The sequence below is a fragment of the Emys orbicularis genome, chromosome 1 (genome assembly GCF_028017835.1).
Source record: "Emys orbicularis isolate rEmyOrb1 chromosome 1, rEmyOrb1.hap1, whole genome shotgun sequence".
In the NCBI taxonomy this organism is placed as follows: domain Eukaryota; kingdom Metazoa; phylum Chordata; order Testudines; family Emydidae; genus Emys; species Emys orbicularis.
In genome coordinates, this window is record NC_088683.1 from 127,785,810 (window position 1) to 127,808,343 (window position 22,534).

The following is a 22,534-nucleotide window of genomic DNA, read 5'->3' on the forward strand; positions in this document are numbered from 1 at the left end:
TGCATAAATGTGTTACATTGCTTTTGTTTTGTCTTTAAGGCTGACATTTTTAATCTCATCTGTTATCAATTACACTACACTCTCTTTACAACTCCTGTTGGATGCTAAACCTTGAGTGTAATGGAGAAGCTGCAAAGGAATGTAATTAAATTAGGAATCTTCTAACATGCTGAGAATACATTGTAATTAGGTCCAAGCTGTGAAGTTCAGGAGCCTGCCCCTGCTTCCATTGGCTGAAGATGAAATAGCAATTCCAGATCTGAATTTTCTCCAATGTTCTGAGTTAGCCCTCTTTAGTTAGTTATAAAGAGAGTGAGCATCTGCAAAGTTTGGATCTGGAGATGATCTTCTTTGACTTCATGAGTGTTCTTACCTGGGGCTTTGGTTCAGGCTAGGGCTGTCAAGCAATTAAAAAAATTAATAGCAATTAATCACACTGTTAATAATAGAATACCATTTATTTAAATATTTTTGGATGTTTTCTACATTTTCAAATATATTGATTTCAATTACAACACAGAATACAAAGTGTACAGTGCTCACTTTATATTTATTTTTGATTACAAGTATTTGTGCTGTAAAAAACAAACAAAAGAAATAGTATTTTTCAATTGACCTAATACAAGTACTGTAGTGCAATCTCTTTATCATGAAAATTGAACTTACAAATGTAGAATTATGTACAAAAATAACTGCATTCAAAAATAAAACAATGTAAAATTTTAGAGCTTTCAAGTCCACTCAGTCCTACTTCTTGTTCAGCCAATCACTCAGACAAACAAGTTTGTTTACATTTGCAGGCGATAATGCTGCCCGCTTCTTGTTTACAATGTCACATGAAAGTGAGAACAGGCGTTGGCATGGCACTGTTGTAGCGGGCGTCGCAAGATATTAACGTGCCAGATGTGCTAAAGATTCATATGTCCCTTCATGATTCAACCACCATTCCAGAAGACATGCGTCTATGCTGATGACAGGTTCTGCTCAATAACAATCCAAAGCAGTGTGGACCGACGCCTGTTCATTTTCATTATCTGAGTCAGATGCCACCAGCAGAAGGCTGATTTTCTTTTTTAGTTGTTTGGGTTCTGTAGTTTCTGCATCAGACTGTTGCTCTTTTAAGACTTCTGAAAGCATGCTCCCCACCTCATCCCTCTCAGATTTTGGAAGGCACTTCAGATGCTTAAACCTTGGGTCGAGTGTTGTAGCTATCTTTAGAAATCTCACATTGGTACCTTCTGTGCGTTTTGTCAAATCTGCAGTGAAAGTGTTCTTAAAATGAACAACATGTGCTAGGCCATCATTCGAGACTGCTATAATATGAAATATATGGCAGAACGCGGGTAAAACAGAGCAAGGGACATACAATTCTCCCCCAAGGAGTTCAGTCACAAATTTAATTACTGCATTATTTTTTTAATGAGCATCATCAGCATGGAAGCATGTCCTCTGGAATGGTGTCTAAAGCATGAAGGGGCATATGAATGTTTAGTATATACCTCTACTCCGATATAACGTGACCTAATATAACACGAATTTGGATATAACGTGGTAAAGCAATGCTCCAGGGGGGGCAGGGCTGTGCACTCCAGCAGATCAAAGCAAGTTCGATATAACACGGTTTCACCTATAACGCGGTAAGATTTTTTGGCTCCCGAGGACAGCGTTATATCGGGGTAGAGGTGTATCTGGCATGTAAATACTTTGCAATGCTGGCTACAAAAATGTTATGTAAATGCCTGTTCTCAGTTTCTGGTGACATTGTAAATAAGAAGAGGGCAGCATTATCTCCTGTAAATGTAAACAAACTTGTTTGTCTTAGTGATTGGCTGAACAAGAAGTAGGACTGAGCGGACTTGTAGGCTCTGAATTTTACATTGTTTTGTTTTTGAGTGCAGTTATATAACAAAAAAAAATCTACATTTGTAAGTTATACTTTCATAACAAAGAGATTGCACTACAGTATTTGTATGAGGTGAATTGAAAAATACCGTTTCTTTTGCTCATAATTTTTACAGTGAAAATATTTGTAATAAAATATTAATATAAAGTGAGCCCTGTACACTTGGTATTCTGTGTTGTAATTGAAATCAATATACTTGAAAATGTAGAAAAACATCCAAAAATATTTAATAAATTTCAATTGGTATTCTATTGTTTAACAATGCGATTAAAACTGTGATTAATCACAATTAATTTTTTTATTGTGATTAATTTTTTTTAGTTAATCGTGTGAGTTAACTGCGATTAGTCAACAGCCCTAATTCAGCCTCATTTTAGGGATCTTGATTTGGGCCCAGCTTTCTCATGAAGCAGCCTTGAGGATGCCATAGACTTTTAAAAATATAGCTCTGATTTTATTTTTATTAGGGCTGGTCAAAAATTTTCCATCTGTATTGTTTTTCATTGAAAAATTGGATTTTCAACTACAATTTTTTCCATGAAAAGTGTTAACTTCCTGTGGAAAATGTCAATATTTCATCAAAAAACCCCAAACATTAAAATATTTTTTATTCAAAATTACACCCTAGTGCATCATGGGAGTTCTAGTTGATGCACTTTATGCTCCTGTATGGCTCTCTGGACAGACTACATCTTCCAGGATGCATATTATCCAGGGACTCTTAGGGAGCAAAACAATTTTAAATACATCAGAAGCAGGAAGCCTGCCAAACAGCCAGTGGGGCCACTGGACGATCAAGAATGTCAAGGCTGTTGCAGAGAAGCTACATAAATTATTTGCATTGGTCTTCACTGGAGAGGATGTGAAGGAGATTCCCACATCTCTGAGCCATTCTTTTTAGGTGTTATGACTCAAAAAAGCGATCTAAGAGTCGTTGTGGATAGCCTTCCGAAAACATCTGCTCAGTGTGCAGCGGCAGAGTGAACAGAATGTTAGGAACCGTTAGGAAAGGGAGAGAGAAAAAGACAGAAAATATTATAATGCCATTATATAAATCTATGGTACGCCCACACCTTGAGTACTGCATGCAATTCTGGTTACCCCATCTCAAAAAAAGATATATTAAAATTGGAAAATGTACAGAGAAGGGCAATAAAAATGATTAATGATATGGAACAGCTTCCATATGAGGAGAGATGAAAAAGACTGGGACTGTTCAGCTTAGAAAAAAAGAGATGACTATGGGGGGATAGGTGGAGGATAGGTCCATCAATGGTTATTAACCGAGATGGTCAAGGATCCAACCCCATGCTCTGGGTATCCCTAAACCTCCAACTGCCAGAAGCCCGGAATAGATCACTCCATAATTGCCCTGTTCTGTTCATTCCCTCTGAAGCCTCTGGCACCGGCCACTGTTGGAAGACAGGATACTGGTCTAGATGGGCCATTGGTCTGACCCACTATGGCCATTCTTATGTAATGAGACACATCCTCTGTTCCAACCAGCTCTAATTTTTATCTTATTCCTGCAAAGGAAAAATAAAATAAATGTAGAAGTCTGACCTTAGGTTAAGGGTAAAGCTTCACCATGTTGAGAAAGGTGGTGGACGTGGCATTGGGGGCTGGAAGGAGAGGTTCTGCACTGACTGTAAGAATTGTAAACCGGCCTTGTGCTGATCACCCAGTGTGAAGAATGTCCCTGGAAGGAGGAGTTTCAGGGTTCCTTTCCTATCCTGTTGTGTAAATACGATATGATTAGCAGAAAATGACCTGCCTGAACCAAAACCACAGATCTAAGGCTCCCAAACATGGGGAATGGCCAAGATATGAATCTGAATTTTGTAAATCAGTCTCGTCTCCTGAACAAGCTGATCCAGAACTGTGGACCTGAACACCCCAAACTCTGAGGAGCTTGAAACCTAAATCAAAATTTTGCCATTAAGCCCATCTCTAACCTTTTAAAATAAAAGCTCCTTTTCTGCCAATAACATGATGTAGACTGGGGACCCACATTTTGTGGGTTTCCCAAAGCTTAAGTCCCCCCAGACATCTTCCACACAGACTCTTACTCCTAGGTCTCCCCTTCCCCTCACTCCAGTGAACTCTTTTCCTCCACTAGTAGGTTCATCCGGTGTGCAAAATGTTGTGTATGCAAATTTGTCATCTTTCGCTTCTTACATAGCATTGGCTCAATTGTCCACGACAAGTAAAATGGAAGAAGGACCTTGAGGAGGTAAGTCATATACCAATTTCATCAGTATGCTCTGTTCACTGATAGCACACTGGGTCTCCTGGGATTCTTGTTAAGCCCACAGATGGGAATTGCAGCTTGTTTTCTCGATTCCCTGCCTTTGGATGAGATCAAAACTTTCTCTGGAATGAGTTCCAGTGAGCTGTGACCCTAGGAATAAACTGTTTGTCTGTGTACACCTATTGCTTGTTCAGTATATTTACTCCTCATGATTTGTGAGGCTTTTTTCATTGAGTTGGACACAGTGCTGTACAGCTGCATCACTGTACAGATTGCACAATGTGATAGGGAAATAAATGGAAATCCTAAACCTTGGCATAGAAAAACTAGTTTGGTTCCAGACTTGCTGCACTATACCTCCTTTCTTGCAAACACAGAAGGGGTTTGGGGCATAACTCAAAGCCTTCTGCTGCTCTTCTTGGTGGGTGTCAGATACAATACAACTGTTTCAGAACAAAAGTGAAAGCCCTTAATGTACTGCTTTTGTATAGTTTCTAGGTGCATTTCAATATGTTTAAAAAATGAGTGAATAACTTAGTTCCTGTATGCCATTTGGTTCAGCTCACAAAGCCTCATCCTAAAAACCAGGCAAATTCTGAGGCTCCACAAATGTCCCCCCTAAATAGGTGTGCAGAGCAGATCTAATGTATGCCCATTTCATAGCTGACAGCAGCCCCAGGCAGGATCCTCTTCCCCACCCCCATGTAAATAGTGCCCTTGCAAGAACAGGGATAATCTGTTGTGGGGAAACTGCAAAGGTGGGACTATTAGTTAGTTATGTATAAACATGCAAACCCACACTTGATGTTGCTCTTACATGTTCCTCCATGCCTGCTCCACAGATATTGACAGAAGCCAGAAGCCAAGAGTTAAATCTCCACCCTACGACCCTAACTGCTGGACATTGGTTTTCTATCTGCAACATCTGCCACAATTTTTTCCTTAAAAGGGAAAGTACAATCTCTCCACCCCAACATGGCTTCTTCTCTCCCCATTCCACGCATACTCATCATATCACTTAGCAGTAAAAACAGTGCGAGTTATTAAAAAAAAAGTTTTGGCTCCTAGTATTTATTCCCCAGCCTGGTCTAACCTGTTTCCCTTTCTTTCTGCCAAACCAAAGGCAATTTAAATAATTTGCCTCCCCCCCCCAAAGTGCTTTTATCTTCTGGGGTTTCAGCCAATTTTCCTATCTACCTGCTCTCAAGCTAATTAAAAATAGCATTTACAAATTATCTTGGGAGGATCACAAAACTTGAAACAAGTCTCTAAGGTAAAATAACACTGGGAGTATATTCCAGAAATAACATCCCTGGAAACTTGAAGCCACATCCTTAGGTGGTATAAAGCAGCATAGGTTCATTGAAGCCAACAGAATTAGGCCCATTTACACCAGCTGAGGACTTACATATATATATAATATAAATGAATTCAGTACTCATAAAAAGTGCTACACTGACTGCCCTGGGTACTGTAATCCTCTGTTTTATCAATAGAATACAAGAACCTGGAAGGAAAGACAGATGGACAGACAGACAGATACACATCATCCTGCCCCACCAATGTCCTTCCGCTGGAGTATGGGGAGGAATTCCTTTGAGAATAGTTCTACAGCTATTCACTCTTCAGCTTCTCTGGCAAGACTCTCAACACAGGTGGAAGGTGGGATTGAGGATGGGTGATCTGATTCAGAAAACGTAAGAAACTCTGGCACATGGGCCATCTTTAGAACCAACATCCTTTAAAAAAATTATTTTAGGTTCTGAAGCATTTTGATAACTTGGCACTTCTGAATTCTCATTAAAACAAGAAGGGAGAAAAAAATGCCACAAGGAGTGTGACCATTCTCCTGACATTTCTTGCTGAATCTTGCAGACTCAAGAGGATCAGATGTACATCCAAACTTGTGATTGTTTATCTAACTTGAACATGAACTCTGAAGCTTTGACTGTGCCTCCATTGCTACTTGTCATGCAGGCAGATGTCTTCTAGGAACAAGACTGAGGCCATCATCTCATTTCATATAGAACATTGGAAAATAAAAAAAATGGTAATAGGCCATATCCCCAGCCTTATTCCTGTCCTGCTTTGTGCCATTCTGCTGGATGACAAGCAGCCAACACTGGCCAGTTGGAGACTTCTGGATGGGGTAGAGCTGATATGGCTGGTTCTATACCACCCACTTGCTGCTGATATAGGAAGCATTGCCAGGGAGAGTGGCTGTAGCTGGAGCACTGCTCTACCCTGGCAATTTTCAGCTGACATAAAGGATCCCTGGGGGACTGTTACCATGGGGCAAGTGACAGCAGTCCTGAGATAGCTCTGACTAGTGCCAGGGCTGCGTCCCAGAGACGAGCAGAGTAGAAAGGTATTGTTAAGCCACCTTTGAATTGCCAGCCAGAGGATCAGGGACAAAGACTTGTAACTACTATCACATGATTCAAACAGCTCTAGAGATGAAAGGCTCCATTGCCAATTCACTATTTTCTAAGACATTCAGATAGCCAGAAACTTGAATTTTTCGAAGTTACACCACTTCACTTGCCATGACAACCCCTCCTTGCATTGACCTCTGATGCTCTTATCAAGTTTAACAAACACATACACATCATCTCGCTGGGAACCAGATCATGAAGCGCATGAGGTGAAGGAAGGGGAGCAAAGTAGCCGAAAGAAGTTCTCTTATTCTGGGGCTGGTTCTCTGGCATGCTGTGGTGCAATCTGCTCTAAGCTGTGCTGGCTGGCCATGGACACCAAGAGGCTGTCTGCCAGCCAGAGATTGTCAGAGTGCAGTACTGTCAAGCCACATCCCCTGCTTTCTCTGTCCCTAACTCCCTTTCTACACTGGTGCAGGGTCTACTCAAGCCAGCGACTGCCTCACACCAGGAGAATCCCGAGACGAGGAGATAGGGATTGTTTACATCCCCTTTGCACTGCCCTCCAGAGAACCTGTATCTATATATCAGAGGATGCTACTCCAAAGACAATCAAACACATGCATCATCATTAGTATGCTAAGCCCTGTTCTAGTACTTTGGTCACACATTTCAGCTGGGAACATAGATCTACTCCAGCTGGATGTAAATATTCATAGACTTTGTTTATTGCTGACTCACTAGAAGATATATGTGGAACTATCTATGCTAGACTGGTGGACTATGCACCACATTGTTTAATACAGATATAAAAATGCTCTAATTTACTGAAGCAGTGTAGCTGTGTGACACAAACACTAATCAAGTTGGTGATTCCCCTAGAGCCTGGTACAAATCACATCTCCTATTTCCCATATCTTTATTTAGCTCTTTTCTCCCCCATTTAGAAGTAGTCTTAGCACTGGTGAAAAGTGCTGGACAAACAGTCCTGGAGAATAAAGTTATCTGTTTCTCTGCAGAGCAGTGGCAGTACAGCCTCACCCCAGCAATGTGACACCACATTATCCTCACCAACTAATAACAGCATTATTTTCAAAGTGTTCTGACCCCACAAATCTGTGTACAGGATTTTGTAAGACCCTACAAGAGCCACGGAATCCTGGCTGTGGTCTTTGGTTATTTCCTTTGGATGAGCAGGTCCACATAGCTTTTCTGGAAGATTTTGAAGCTTTTTCTCAGACCAGCTGAAAACAGGCAACATTCAGTTAAGTTTTTGCAACTGAAAAAAACTGAGCAGCTCTGGAAGCTTGTGTCTCCTGAGGAGCAGGTCCAAACTGGGGACCATAAGTGGGTGTAGGAGACTTTGTCAAATACCATACTACATCTGACAGAGAGCCACAGAGCAGCCACACTTTAATGGAGGCCATGGGACCAGAGCACCCCCTCAAGGCAAGATGCAGCAGTGCTGGGGCTTGTCCACTCTAGCGCCCCCTATTGTCAGCCAATCTGGTTCTGCAGTGTTCTGATTCTTTTGTAGCCCAGCCCTCCTGCCAGGGCACCTTTCAGTTCAGTCCCCTTCCAGGCCAACAAAAGTCTAACTGAAAATCCAAATAAACATCCCAACAAATGGTGGTTCTATCTCTACTGGGCTACACTGAAGTTCCCTGGTCTTCGCTCCTCCTCTCAGGCCTGCAGACTTCTTCTCTGCTCTGTAAACTGAGCACTGTCTCCCAGGGCTTTCTCCCTGCAGACTCTTTTCTTCCTTGCAGGTTTCTCCCACTGCCTACCTGAGCGGTCTTTAAGTTATTGGAATATCACACTTCCCCTCCCCAGGGATTCCAGCAGCTTCTCCCAGGGACCTCCCTGCTTCTTACAGACCCTACCTCAGGGTCTTCCACAGGAACCTAACCTGCTCCCTGTAGGTCCTCTCCCTGCAGGAACCTCCTGCTTCTTGTAGCCACTGACATAGCTTTCTCACCACAACTGTTCTCTCTCAAGCATTTTTATGAGGCCCAGTATTCACCATGCTAACACCTGAACCCACGAGTCCCACCCCCTCAGGTTGGCCCCATTTCCCTTTAAGGGACAGTCACCCTGTGATACACTTACAATATTACAACAGCACTCATTTCCTCCTCCTCTGGAGGAAACAACTCTGGGGGTGAGAGGTTAGTTCAGATTCAATGTCCTTTCAGTCCTTGTCTGCCCAAATGGGTGCCAGTAAGTACCAGCTGGGAGAATGTTTTCTGTCCACTGAGAACTGGACTGAGATCTGCCAAGTTATTTCACAAGACTATGTTCTCATATACGTCATGTGTATATGACCGAGCACATTTTGGACACTACTTTAATTGAACAGCTATTGAACAGCTCTCTGTGCCACCACTTAAATCCCACTTAAAAGCTAATTTGAGGGCTTAAGTGAATATTAAGTTCTGCATATGCCTTCTGATAGGGTTTAAATTGGACCTAAGTGAACCATACACTTGGTGCTAGTTGTCTGCACAGGGGTGAAATTGTATTCTGGGTCTATGCAAGAACTGGAAAATAGGGTTTAAGGAAATATTTGATGATATGTCTAATTTAGCATTTCCGTTTGGACAAAACAGGTAGAAATGCCAAAAAAGTAAGCCTAGAACAAAACCAGTGAAATCATGGAAACAATGTCAACTCACGGTGGTTTTGCAGTTAGCGAGTGATGGCATCATGTCATCAAAGCAAACCACCAAGCATGTCATTTAGTGAAATGAAGCCTAGTTATAAAGCAAAATATTTGCCATGCATTGTAAATGGTTTCAACAATTATCTGTCTTCTTTGTCCTGAGGTCTGTACACAGCATGAGGTCTTGCTTGCTGAATCAGTGAAGCCCAGTCCTATAGGCTCATGAAGTAAAATCTTGCTTTCCAGAGTGCAACTCAGTTTATTTCCTGGCACATTACCATCCCATTCATACTGGTTTTTATAAGCCTGGATTCTGATTGAGGACACGATGTTCTGTTCCTAAAGGCCATATCTTCAAGTTTTCCAGATTCGAAGAAGAGCTCTATGTAGCTTGAAAGCTTGTCTCTTTCATCAATAGAAGTTGGTCCAGTAAAAGATATTACCTCACCCCTCTTGTCTCTCTAATGTCTTCCCAATACATTTAGAGCAAGACTACAGCTGCTCTTTTGAAGAGGTGAAACTCTAATAGGCAATCTGCCTGATTTATGTACCATGAAGCATGACTACAGATCTAGAAGACTCTTATTCATTAGATAATTTATTTGAAATGATAAATCTAGCTTGGTTATTATAAGTTACCAAATGAAGAGTAAAGGGACATTTTTGTTTTGGCCCACCTTTTTTCTTCTGTTTTCTAGGCTCAGGTGAATATTCCTCCCCAGCCACCAATTTTATTTTGTTTAAATAAATAATACTTCACACGATATAGCTCCATTTCTTCAAGGTGCTTTACAAACATGCATTCACTTATGCCTGGGCTTACTCAGCCAGTGTGACAGAGGTCTGGCTCAGGGTTTCCTAGCCAGCACCCTGTCACAAACCTCCACCCCTATGAACTGCCAGGTTCGTCCTTCCTTGATCTCTCTGCCCTCATCCGGTGGGGTTAATCCGGGGAAGCCTCTCCCCCTCTTTTGGGCAATCACCTGCATCATCTCCTGAGGGTTCCTTCATCCCCCACCCACAAAAAGTACACTGGTTGGTGGGTGGATGTCCCTATAGCTCTGCTGCCACCCACAGGTCCTCACACCAATCACACCCCTGCGGGCGTCCCTTCTCCTTTATCCCCTTTTCTTCAGGTAGGGGGTTGAGGCTAATCCCAACCTCCTGCTGGACACCCCGGGCCTCGGGTTCTCCCAAGCCACCAAGCTCCTGTTTCTTCTCCTGGGAGCTGTGGTGTGGGGACCTCCAGTTGCCCCTTTTCTCCCTCTAAGTGGCTTGGGCGGGCCATCTCCCCCACACCTCCTTCCCCTCTGTCTACCCTATCCAGGCTCTGTTGACTAGGTTTCTCATGTTCATTACCCTGAGGACCTTGCTGCTTTTCCTCCCTGAGGCTTTTCAGTCAAGGGCTCCCCACCCTCTTCTTCAGGGAACCTTTCCTTTTCCCTCTGGGGGGAGGGCCCCAGTCCATACCCAACACAACAGGGTACGGTAACCCCTCTACTACCCCGACCCGCTTCCATTTAAAGCTTCCCTGCACTTCTAGGGGCACCCAGGCCCCCAGGCAGTATCTCCTATCCCCATGGATACACTCCAGGGCCATCTGTGCATCTGGAATTATCCAGTGCGGTTTTATCAGCCCCCTCTGGATGAGCGAGCAGGCTGAAGCTGTATCCACCAGGCCCCTATGGGGTTTCCTCCCCACCCTCACTGGGATGGTGAATAGCCTCTGCCCCCTTGTCCACCCTCCAACATTAGTCCAGCTGGAAAATTCGGTCCACCCACATTCCATATCTGGGCAGTCCCCCTTTTTATGTCCTGGCTGCCCGCACTTCCAGCAAACAATCACGCCGACTCTACTGGGAGCTGTTTGGGGTTTCTCCTTCCTCTCGGGGCATTTCCCAGGAAGGGGTTCCCTCAGCTTCTTCCCCAACTCTCTATCTTTATAGGGTTGGCCCTCCCTTTGGGGAACGTCTGCCTCCTGTGTACTCCTCGGTCAGCTTGACTGCCGCATCGACCATACTTGGCTGATGTCGCCTGACCCAGACTCGGATATTCTCAGGGAGGCCCTGTAGTAATTGCTCTAGGATGAGGGCATCCATTATCTCCCCCATCATTTGCTTCAGTATCTCCCCCATCGTCTTGGGCCTCAGTCAACGGGTGGCCTAGTCCATCGTCTCTAGGCGAATGCCCAGGGCCACACAGCCCCCATCCATCGGGCTGACCGGAAATTTTGGCAGTATTTCTCCACTGACAGGCCCACGCAGTCTAGGATGGCCACCCTCACGTCTCATAGTTTTGGGCTTGTTCCTCGCTCAAGGCCATGTAAGCCACTTGAGCTTCTCCCACCAGATAGGGAGCCAGCCATAAGGCCCAGGTTGCCCTATCCCATCTGATGCCCATGGCTATCCGCTTGAATATACCAAGGAAGGCATCCGGGTCATCTGCCAGACCCATTTTACAGAGTTCCAAGCCCAGCAGCCGGGTGCCATCTCCTACCGTGAGATTCACCATTCGTTGCTGCTGCACACTGTCCTGCTCTCTTACAAAGTCCTGTAGGCTTTTCTGCTATTCTGCCTGCCAGGTTAGCAAGGCCTGTCTCTCGGCCTGGTGGAACTGCTGGAAGCCTTGCAGGGCCTTCTGCATCTGCTTCTGCTGTTTGATGAGCCATTGCAGGGTCTCCTCCATCTCCAAGCTGCCAACCACGTCCGTTGGCTCAGGTCCTAGACAAGCCCCCATGTGTAACAGGGAACAGGTGGTCCCCTCTTTCTTCTGCCACTTCTGCGCCCACAAATCAACCAGAGACCTCTGCTCTGGTGCTATCACGCATGCTCTTTATTTACAGTAGAAGTTCCCACCACCTTGTAGCTACAGACAGCGTCAGGCTTGCAGCCTCAGGGACTGTTGGCTTCTGCAGCCTGCAGGAGAGAGCAGCCTCTAACTCCCTAGTTCCTCCCTTTCCTCTCCCCGCAGCTTCCTGCCAGCCTTTATGTAGCCCCTATGGGTGTTTCTTTAAAGTCTTTAAAATAAATGGTACTGGTATACTCAGCTGATGCACACATCATATGTCCTTTGAAGTAAATGCAGCTACACTGATTTACACCAGCTGAAGATCTGGTCCAATGTGTTAAAAAATTATATTACATTTATACAACCCTTTTAATCTTGAAGTACCCCAATGTGCTTTGGATACAGGAATCAGTATACCCACATAGGAAATGTCCCTGCCTCTGGGATAGGGAGCAGAAACTGCATAACAGCATACAGCAACGTAACACAGTCTACAGTAAATCCATACAGCAATCATTGCAGTCGTTTGGGGTGCAGAAGGCTTGACGAGACAGATTAGAGAGTAGAAGACTTTTGGCCCCTTTCCAGAAAATTAAAACCATCCATTTTAAAGGTTTACACAACTTCCCCCCCCCCTCCTCCCCCAAAGTTTTAGAAATGAAGTTTGAGATGAGGATAGTTTCCTTTGGGAGAACATGGTAGATGGAAGAGTACTTGATAAATGATGCTTATAAATGCTGAGGGGAAATTTTTGCCTCTGCCTGAACTGATGAAACAGCAGAGGTCACTTTTATTTTTTACTGTACATAGGATAGACGACAGAATTATTGCAAGACAAAATACCTCATTTTTTTTCTGTTTTCACTTCAAACTAGAGATAAGCTCAAGCTGCAGAGCCTCAGTATGATGTACATGCAGGGCCGGCTCCAGGCACCAGCCGACCAAGCACGTACTTGGGGCGGCACCTTGGGGCAGGGCGGCGCTCGATTTTTATTTTTTATTTTTATTCGGCGGCGCAGCGCTCGGAGGGGGGGCGGGGCTTCAGGCGGCGTGGTGCTCGGAGGGGGGGCGGGGCTTCAGGCGGCGTGGTGCTTGGAGGGGGGGCTTCGGGTGGCGTGGTGCTCGGGGGGGCGTGGCTTCGGGCGGCATGGTGCTCGGAGGGGGGGCGGGGCTTCGGGCGTTGTGGTGCTTGGGGGGGCGGGGCTTCGGGCATTGTGGTGCTTGGGGGGGCGGGGCTTCGGGGGGCGGGGGCTGGCACGGTGCGGCGCTCGGAGGGGGGCGGGGGCTTCGGGTGGCGCAGCGCTTGGAGGGGGGCAGGGCTTTGGGTGGCGCAGCGCTGGGGGGGCGGGGCGGGGCTTCAGGTGGCGTGGTGCTGGGGGGGGCGGGGATTTCGGCGGCGCTCGCGGGGGGGGGGGGTACGGCGGGGCGGCGCTCTTCTTTTTTGCCTGGGGCGGCAAAAAAGTTAGAGCCGGCCCTGTGTACATGTATTGAAGTCAAAGAATTTACACCAGCTAAGAATCTGGCCCCAGGTTTTGAAACCCTCAAATTTTGGAGCTGCTGACCTATCTCTGTTTCCAACTAAAAATATCCTGGTACAAAAAGCAAAGAGAATACCCTTCTGGGATCTCAGCATTCTATTCATTTAGCTCTTTGCCGTCTGTCCCCATGTAACTAGCAGGGAGTTTGTGCATTATTTAAGATATTGAGCTATGACCATCAGAGTGATTCCTAAAATGTGTTATTGTATGTATTTATCAGTTGTTTATGTGCTTATATAGGACACTGCCAATAAAGTAAAAACTTCACAGAATTTGGAGGATTAGGAAATTTTTTGAAGAGGAGAAGCCTTGGTTTGGGGACAAGAATCTTTGTAAGGGCTAAGGAGCTCGGAAGATGAATGGTTAGGGATATTTTTTAACCAGAAAGGAATAGTTGTCAGTTTAAAGGTACAGCAGAAGCAATAAATATGAATGGATTGTTGACGTGCCTCCCAAGAAATTGATAAACCACAGATTTGTCATCTGTAGACTGCTTGGCTCCATATGAATGTTTACTATTATTATTATTTATCTGTTGAGCATTGACACTGCACAAACTCAGGAAGACATAGCTTTCCCAAAAGCTTAATTTCACCCCTCCAAACCCTTTGCAAGTAACTTTTAAAATATAGAACTGGAAGTCAAGAGACCTGGGATTCCATTTATTGCTCTGCCACACACTGCCTGATCGCCTTTGGACAGTCCAACTTTCTGTGCATCACTTTCCTCATCTCTAAAATGGGGATATTCTCCTCATGAGGGTTCAATGCAATTACATTTATCCATGCTTGTAAAACACATTTAGATCATCAGATGTAATGTATTACTGGTCTGCTGAGTGGATGACTAGCTAACTCAGAATTGCCAACCTCCAAAGTTAAAAAAGCACAAGTCAGGTCCCCCAAATCATGAGATTTGTTTTAAACATTATATTATTGTGGGTTTGATTTTTGAACTCCCCCTGCCCACTGCCAGAGTGCGTATAACAACTCTCCCAAATTGATAGAGTAAGGCAATTTTGGCTTCAATGCAGAAGCTCTCATTGGCTGCCTGATGCTTCCAGCTTCTCCCCATGCCCCAAAATACTAATTAATTCTGTGGACTCCTACTCCCATATCTGCCCATTCCCCATCTCAGCAATTAATTATACACCTCAACTCCCACATCAACTTTGCTCCTCCGGTCCCACATCTGCCCCATGCCCCTCAGAGAACTATCACTCTTCCTAGAGCTGGGTGCCCTTTTCAGAGTTTGGGAAGTTGATGGTCGGCAGCAGTTCCAGGGGTTTTTCACACCCTCTCTCCCTTCCCAAGCCAGAGCCGCCCTGAGCTGCAGGATCTTCTGCTCCCTCATCTCCCCTCCCCTCCTGTGAGAATGGTGTCGACTTCACCCTTTCCCCACGTTCCCTAGCTGAAAACTGCTCTCAGCTCCTGAGGGGAGGGGAGAAGTGCTCTGCCTGCCTCCCATTAGCTCTGATTGGCTGCTCTTCCCCAGAAGGTGGAAAAGTGGGGAAGGCAGCCAATCAGAGGGGGTTTTCCCCTGGGTAGGCCTGGAAATTGTGTGCAAGCTACAGCTTCTCCCACCATCCTGAAACTGTCTGCAGCAAAGGCCAAAATACCATTGCTCATGATGAAACTGAAAGAGCAGACAACACTGCTAACTGCTGCAAGTATCTCTGACTCTTGCTTCTAAACCTGCTGCCTCTTACTTGATCCCTGCATCCATCTGTTGTGATTACATAATCTACATCGTGTTGCCATGTAGTGCGTACAGGCTGAAATGATTACAAATTAAATAAGCAGCTACAATTTAACACAACACAAGCTTAAAATAATAGAGTACTTGTTCTGTCCTATCTACAAACTAGAGCTAGCATCTCTATGTAGTAGCGTCATTATCCTAACTGCACCCGGTGTCTCTGTTGCACCTCTAGGAGCATAGCTTTAAGCCACCTTTGCATCCTCCTGGACTCTGCTTGGGGGCTGGAGAGGCCCCTGAGATAATGTGAACAGCCCTGTCTGCGTTTTGGCAGGGCTGCCCAAGAGGCTGCAGCACTGCCCAGAAGCTCCATCAGTGCAGACCCCACCTATTAGTGCACCACCTACACCAATGTTTGCAATGGGATCCATGAGAAGTAATAGTATGGCTTTCTTCCACAGTGCCCATGCAGGGGGAATGTATCTATCTATCTTAGGATTTTACACTGCTAACCATCACTGTAGTATCTGAACATCTTCCACATAAAACAAATAGCAACAACGAAGTCCCTAGCAGACTTTATGGAATCTCTAACTCTTCTTACTTTTGGGGGACAAAATTCTGCTTGTAGCAGAGGTTTTTTTTGGGGGGGGGAGGGTAGTAGGGGATTGGAAATAGTAGGTGGTTTTTGTATAGTGAACATCAATTATGGTAGAAAGACTTTCTCGAAGAGGAAGGTTTTGCAACATTTCCTAAAGATGATAATACTCTGTATTGTTCTGATCTCCTCTTGAAGATTGTTCTATAGCCAGATCCCCTCGAGTGAGAATGCTTTGTCACCAGTTCTCACATGATTCATCCTGGGAATCTTCCTCCATCTGGATATGGAGCTTTTAGGGCCCCTTTATGCCACTTTGACCCTATTATGTGGCCCAGTAGGGTGGGAGCAGTGGGAAGCATCTCACCCATGGTGTGTGAAGTTCCTTAAAATTATCTGTAGGGAAGAATAAATGGCTCAGGGATCAGACAATGAATGGGATGTAGAGAAACCTTTACCTTTGTGTCACAGGTTTGAATCTGGTTGTTAGTGACTGAAAGTTAGAGATGGTCAAATATTGCAAAGACAGTGTTCATAAATTCCTCTTGAATTCCAGACAGCTGTTTTGTACAACCACTTTTATATTTCCTATTTGCTGTTCCTTCACATTTGTGTGAGTAGGTTTGGTTTTGGTTTTGGATAATGTTTGGATAGTGGCTGTTCATCATGCAAATACACTGTGTCATATTGAACTAAGGCATCTGTGCACATACAAGTGTAATCACTATTCACCATTTGTTATTCATTGTTATCTTTGTTTAAAAAGTTTCAACCAACTCATCAGGGCACAAAAACAATACCAGGTGACCTACATGGCCGGTCAGACTCCATATATAATAAATAACTAAAATGAATAGCTCACAAACAACCACTAGACTCAAATTTGTTTGTTAAAATATTCTGCAAATACCTGTGAATGACTACTACAGTCTCAAAAACCAGGATCAGTTCTCAAATGACTCGAGGCCAGAATTCACTGGATAATTGATCCACAACAAATTCACCAGCTCTATTGAAATAATGGATTTAATGGCTGTTTGGTGGCCTTTGTAAATAATTACATAACCGCAGTCCAGGTCTCCTTGGCCAGGTTTCTACATCAAGAACATCACTACACCCCGTCACTGTTTGGTACCTCTGCTGATAGCCTCAGCAGAGGTACCAAGGAATGAAAAGACATGGAGATCAAAGTATAAAGAATGGGTTTAAGCCAGGGGTGGGCAAACTATGGCCCGCGGGCCGAATCCAGCCTGCCAGCCGTTTTAAGCCGGCCCTTGAGCTCCCGCTGGGGACCGGGGTCTGGGGCTTGCCCCACTTCGGCGCTCCAGCCAGGGCACAGGATCGGGGGCCTCTCCACATGGCTCCCGGAAGCTGCGGCATGGCCCCCCTCCGGCACTCCAACCGGGGAGCAGGGTCGGGGGCTGCTCCACGTGGCTCCCAGAAGCAGCAGCATGGCCCCTCTCTGGCGCTCCAATGGGAGAGCCACCTGGCCTTGCCTCCCCATAGGAGCCGGAGGAGGGCCATGCCACTGCTTTTGGGAGCTGCTTGAGGCCATCTGGAGCCTGCACCCTTGAGCCTCTCCCCGCACCTGAAACCCCTGTCCCAGCTCTGATCCCCCTCCCACCATCCGAACCCCTCGGTCCCAGCCCAGAGCACCCGCCTACACCCCAAACTCCTCATCCCCAGCCCCACCGCGGAGCCCGCACCCCCAACCAGAGCCCTCACCCTCTCCTGCACCCCAACCCCAATTTTGTGAGCATTCATGGCCTGCCATACAATTTCTAATGCCAGATATGGCCCTCAGGCCAAAAAGTTTGCCCACCCCTGGTTTAAGCACATTGGCGGGACAGTGAGAGGAAGCCTGCACTGCCACTTCTCAAGCTTCACCTGTTTTTTGGATAAATGTAAGTCTCCAGGTTTGTGAGCTTGGAAATTCTGACAAGCGCTAAAATTTGCACTCGCTGAAGTTTACCAAATATTGCAAATTAGGAAGATAAAAAACATGATTAAAATCATCAGTAATATTGTACTACCAAAAGTACTTACTTCATTTATTTTGAAGTGACAGTTTAGTTTTAATTATTTGTAATAATACTTCATAGATTGCCAGTGAATGTTCTGTAGTTGTATTTTGTAAAAGTAATAGGAGATCTGACCCCAGCACTTTTAAATCTTTATTTGCTGCCTTTTTTTAGCAGAATTATCAAGTCTGCAGATTAGCTAAGTGAGAATGAGCAAGGTTTTATTGCATTTAGACCACATGGTGAATTGCCCGCCGGGTGCAAAAGTTGTGGACCTCTCCAGACACCTAGACAGACTTATGTGCAGTGATGGGGAGGAGCTGGTGGTCGTGGTACATGTAGGTACCACTGACATAGGGAAAGGTAAGAGAGAGGTCCTGGAGGGCAAATTTAGGCTGATAGGTAAGAGATTAAAGTCCAGGACCTCCATGGCAGCAGCCTCTGAAATTCTTCCAGTTCCATAGTCAGGGCCAGGTAGACAGGCAGAACGGCAGGGTCTCAATGTGTGGATGAGATGATGGTGTTTGGAGGAGGGATTTAGGTTTATTAGAAACACAGAAACTTTTAGGATAGGAGGCGCCTCTACAGGAAGGCTGGGCTCCTCCTAAACCAAAAAGGAACCAGACTGCTGGCATGTAAATTTAAAAAGGTTATAGAGGAGTTTTTAAACTAAGAGCTGGGGGAAAGCCAACCGGTGCAGAGGAGCATGGGGTTTGGACAGAGACATATCTTAAGGAATGATATAGTAAAGGGGGTACTCTATATGCTAGTAAAGAGGAGAGGATAGATGTTGGTAAAGGACAGGTAGGACCTGAATGAAACAGTCAAATAAAAAAGAGTCCCCTTCAGTTCCATCACATGCTGGCAGACAACTAAATATTGACAAATTTTATAAGTACTTGTATACAAATGCTAGAAGTCTAAATACTAAAATGGATCAGCTTGAGTGCCTGGTTTTAAATGAGGATGTTGATATAATAGGCATCACAGAAACTTGGTGGAACAATGATAATCAATGGGACATAGTAATTACCAGGTTACAAAATATATAGGAATGACAGAGTTGGTCATGCTGAGGGGGGTAGTGGTTCTATATGTGAAAGAAAGCATAGAGTCAAATATATTAAAAAACTTAAATGAATCAAATTGTACTGCAAAATCTGAATGAAGAGAAATTCCATGCTTGAATAATAAGAGTATACACAAGAACTATACTACAGAGAAGCTGATGAGGATAGTGACAGTGACTGTGAAATGCTCAGGGAGATTAGACAGGCTACAAAAACAGAAAACTCAATAATAATGAGGGATTTCAACTATCCCAACATTGACTGGGCACATTTCACCTCAGGACAGGACAGAGAGAGAAAATTTCTAGATGCCATTAATGACCACTTCTTGGAGCAACTTGTTCTGGAACCCACAAGGGGAGAGGCAATTCTAGATTTAGTCCTAAGTGGAGCACAGGATCTGGTCCAAGAGGTGAATATAGCTGAACTGCTCAGTATTAGTGACCATAATGTAATTAAATTTAACATCCTTGTAGAGGAGAAAATACCAAATAAACCCACCAAAGTAGCATTTAACTGCAAAAAGGGAAACTACACAAAAATGAGGAAGCTAAGTTAAACGGAAATTAAAAGAAACAGTCACAGGAGTGAACTACCTACAAGCTGCATGGAAACTATTTAAAAACACCATAATAGAGGCTCAAACGAAATGTATACCCCAAATAAAAAAATTATAAGCAGCGAACCAAAAAATGCCACCATGGCTGAAGAACAGAGTAAAACGGGCAGTTAGAGGCAAAAAGACACGCTTTAAAAATTGGAAGTCAAATCCAACTGAGGAAAATAGAAAGGAGAATAAAGTCTGGCAAGTCAAGTGTAAAGACATAATTAGGCAAAAAAGAATTTGAAGAACAACTAACAAAACAGACAAAACTAATAGCAATTTTTAAAAAGTACATCAGAAGAAGGAAGTCTGCCAGACAATCAGTGGGGCTACTGGGTAATCCAGGTGCTAAAGGAGCACTTGAGGAAGGAAAGGCCTTTGAGGAGAAGCTAAATGAATTCTTTGCATCAGTCTTCACTGCAGAGGATGTGAGAGAGACGCCTATATCCTGAGACATCTTTTTTGGCAACAAATCTGAGAAACTGTCCCAGACTGAGGTATCAATAGAAGAGGTTTCAGAACAAATTGACAAATTAAACAGTAATAAGTCACCAGGACCAGATGATATTCACCCAATAATTCTGAGGAACTCAAATATGAAACTGAAGAACTACTAACTGGGGTAGGTAACCTATTGCTTAAATCAGACCTTAATATCAGATGACTGGAGAATAGCTATTGTAACACAGATTTTTAAAATAGGCTCCAGAAGCAATCCTGACAATTATGGGCTGGTAAGCCTAACTTCAATATCAGGCAAACAGGTTGAAACTACAGCAAAGAACAGAATTATCAGAAACATAGATGAACATGATACGCTGGGGAAAAGTTAACATGGTTTAGTAAAGGGAAATCATGCCTCTCCAATCTATTAGAATTCTTTGAGGGGGTCAACACACATGTGTACAAGGGTGATCCAGTGGATATAGTGTACTTAGACTTTCAGGAAGTCTTTGACAAGGTCTCACACCAAAGACTCTTAAGCAAAGTAAGCAGTTATGTGATAAGAGGGAAGGATGGATCAGTAACTGGTTAAAAGATAGGAAACAAAGGGTACGAATATATGGTCAATTTTCACAGTGAAGAGAGGTAAATAGTGGGGACGCCAAAGGATCGGTACTGGGGCCAGTCCTATTCAACATATTCATAAATGATCTGGAAAAAGGAGTTAGGTGGCAAAGTTTGCAGATGGTACAAAATTCCACAAGATAGTTAAGTCCAAAGCTGACTGCAAAGAGTTACAAAGGGATCTCACAAAACTGGGTGACTGGGCAACAAAATGGCAGATGAAATTCAGTGTTGATAAGTGCAAAGTAATGGACATTGGAAAAAATAATCCCAGCCATACATACAAAATGATGGCATCTAAATTAGCTGTTACTACTCAAGAAAGATCTTGGCGTCCTTAGGGATAGTTCTCTGAAAACATCCGCTCAATGTGCAGCGACAGTCAGAAAAGGCGAACCGAATGTTAGGAACTATTAGAAAAGGGATAGGTAATAAAACAGAAAAAATCATAATGCCACTATATAAATCTATGGTATGTCCAGACCTGGAATATTGCCTGCAGTTCCAGTTGCCACATCTCAAAAAAGATGTATTAGAATTGGAAAAGGTACAGAGAAAATAATTAGATGTATGGAACAATTTCCACATAAAGAGAGATTGAAAAGACTGGGACTGTTCATTTTAGAAAAGAGATGACTAAGGGGGGATATGATAGAGGTCTATAAAATTATGAATGGTGTAGAGAAAGTGAATAAGAAAGCATTATTTACCCTTTCATATAATACAAGAACCAGGGGTCACCCTACTAAACTAATAGTCAATAGATTTAAAACAAACATAAGGAAGTACACACAACACACTATGGAACTTGTTGCCAGGGGATGTTGTGAAGGCCAAAAGTATAACTGGGTTAAAAAAAAAATTAGACAAAATCATGGAGGATAGATCCATCAATGGCTATTACCTAAGATGGTCAGGGATGCAATACCATTCTCTGGGTGTCCCTAAACCTACAACTTCCAGAAGCTGGGACTGGACAACAGGGGTGGATCACTCGATAATTGCCCTGTTCTGTTGATTCCCTCTGAATCATCTGGCACTGGCCACCGTGAGAAGACAGGATACTGGGATAGAGGAACCATTGGTCTGACCAGTATGGCCGTTCTTATGTTCTTAAGTAGATTAAGTTTGTTTAAACTGTAAAACTCAGTGTGTGTAAACAATAAAACCAAAAATTAAATGCAAGTTACAAAAAATTAAGGAGTAGGAAGTTACATGGCATCAATAAAAATTCAATTACCTCCATAAGCAGCACTTGGACTCAGTTGTATAAATGTATACAGAGAATGTACAGCATGCCCTTAGACCTCCTGTTGTGTGAAGTGACTATTTCTTCTGTGATTGGTGCTCTTTGCCTCAAATCCCTGCTCTTGCAATTCCACAGGCTAAAGAAACAGCTGTTTGCAATTTTTTTATCATTAGCCAGCATAATCATCTCTGCAGGGTCACTGTGCCAGCACTGCTGTTATGCACTTAAATGACACTCCCTCTAAACATGCTCACTATTTCCAACATGCTCATGTGTACTGTTCCTGTACATATTTGCTAAAACTAATTTCAAAGCCAATATAGATGGAAGCAGGATCTTTCTTAATGCTGAATCAAAGAAAAAGAAGCTGCCCTTCACCTAACCATTTGCAGTTATTTGACTTCCACTTATATTTGACATCTATTGTAAAATGGCACAACACATGCTGTGACAGCTGTATGGGAAGCAAATGACAACAGAACACGCTTAACACTAATTTCAGCTAATGGAACAAATCTATTCCCAGAATACATTTACCTCTCAGCTGTTTGATGGGTTTCAATTCACTGTATGTTAGCAAAGGGTGAAACTATAGAGGATTAGGCACAGGCGCTGGCTTCCTCTGGGCCCCGGGGGAGCTCAAACCTCCCGGTCAGCCCCCGACCCGGCCCAGATCTATAGGGAGTTTCATTGTGTATTTCAGCCTCTCC

The 22,534-nt window shown here is 43.9% G+C and overlaps 1 protein-coding gene across 1 annotated transcript in view; it reads right to left on the bottom strand.

Annotated features, from left to right (window-relative positions):
* Positions 1–3,486: 3,486 nt before the first annotated feature.
* The window catches only part of LMNTD1 (lamin tail domain containing 1), a 318,801-nt gene continuing 299,753 nt past the window's right edge, over positions 3,487–22,534 (bottom strand). Inside the window, exon 17 of the mRNA XM_065423769.1 lies at positions 3,487–3,636. Within this exon, the coding sequence (XP_065279841.1) occupies positions 3,487–3,636 (150 nt within the window). The remainder of the gene's footprint in view (positions 3,637–22,534) is intronic.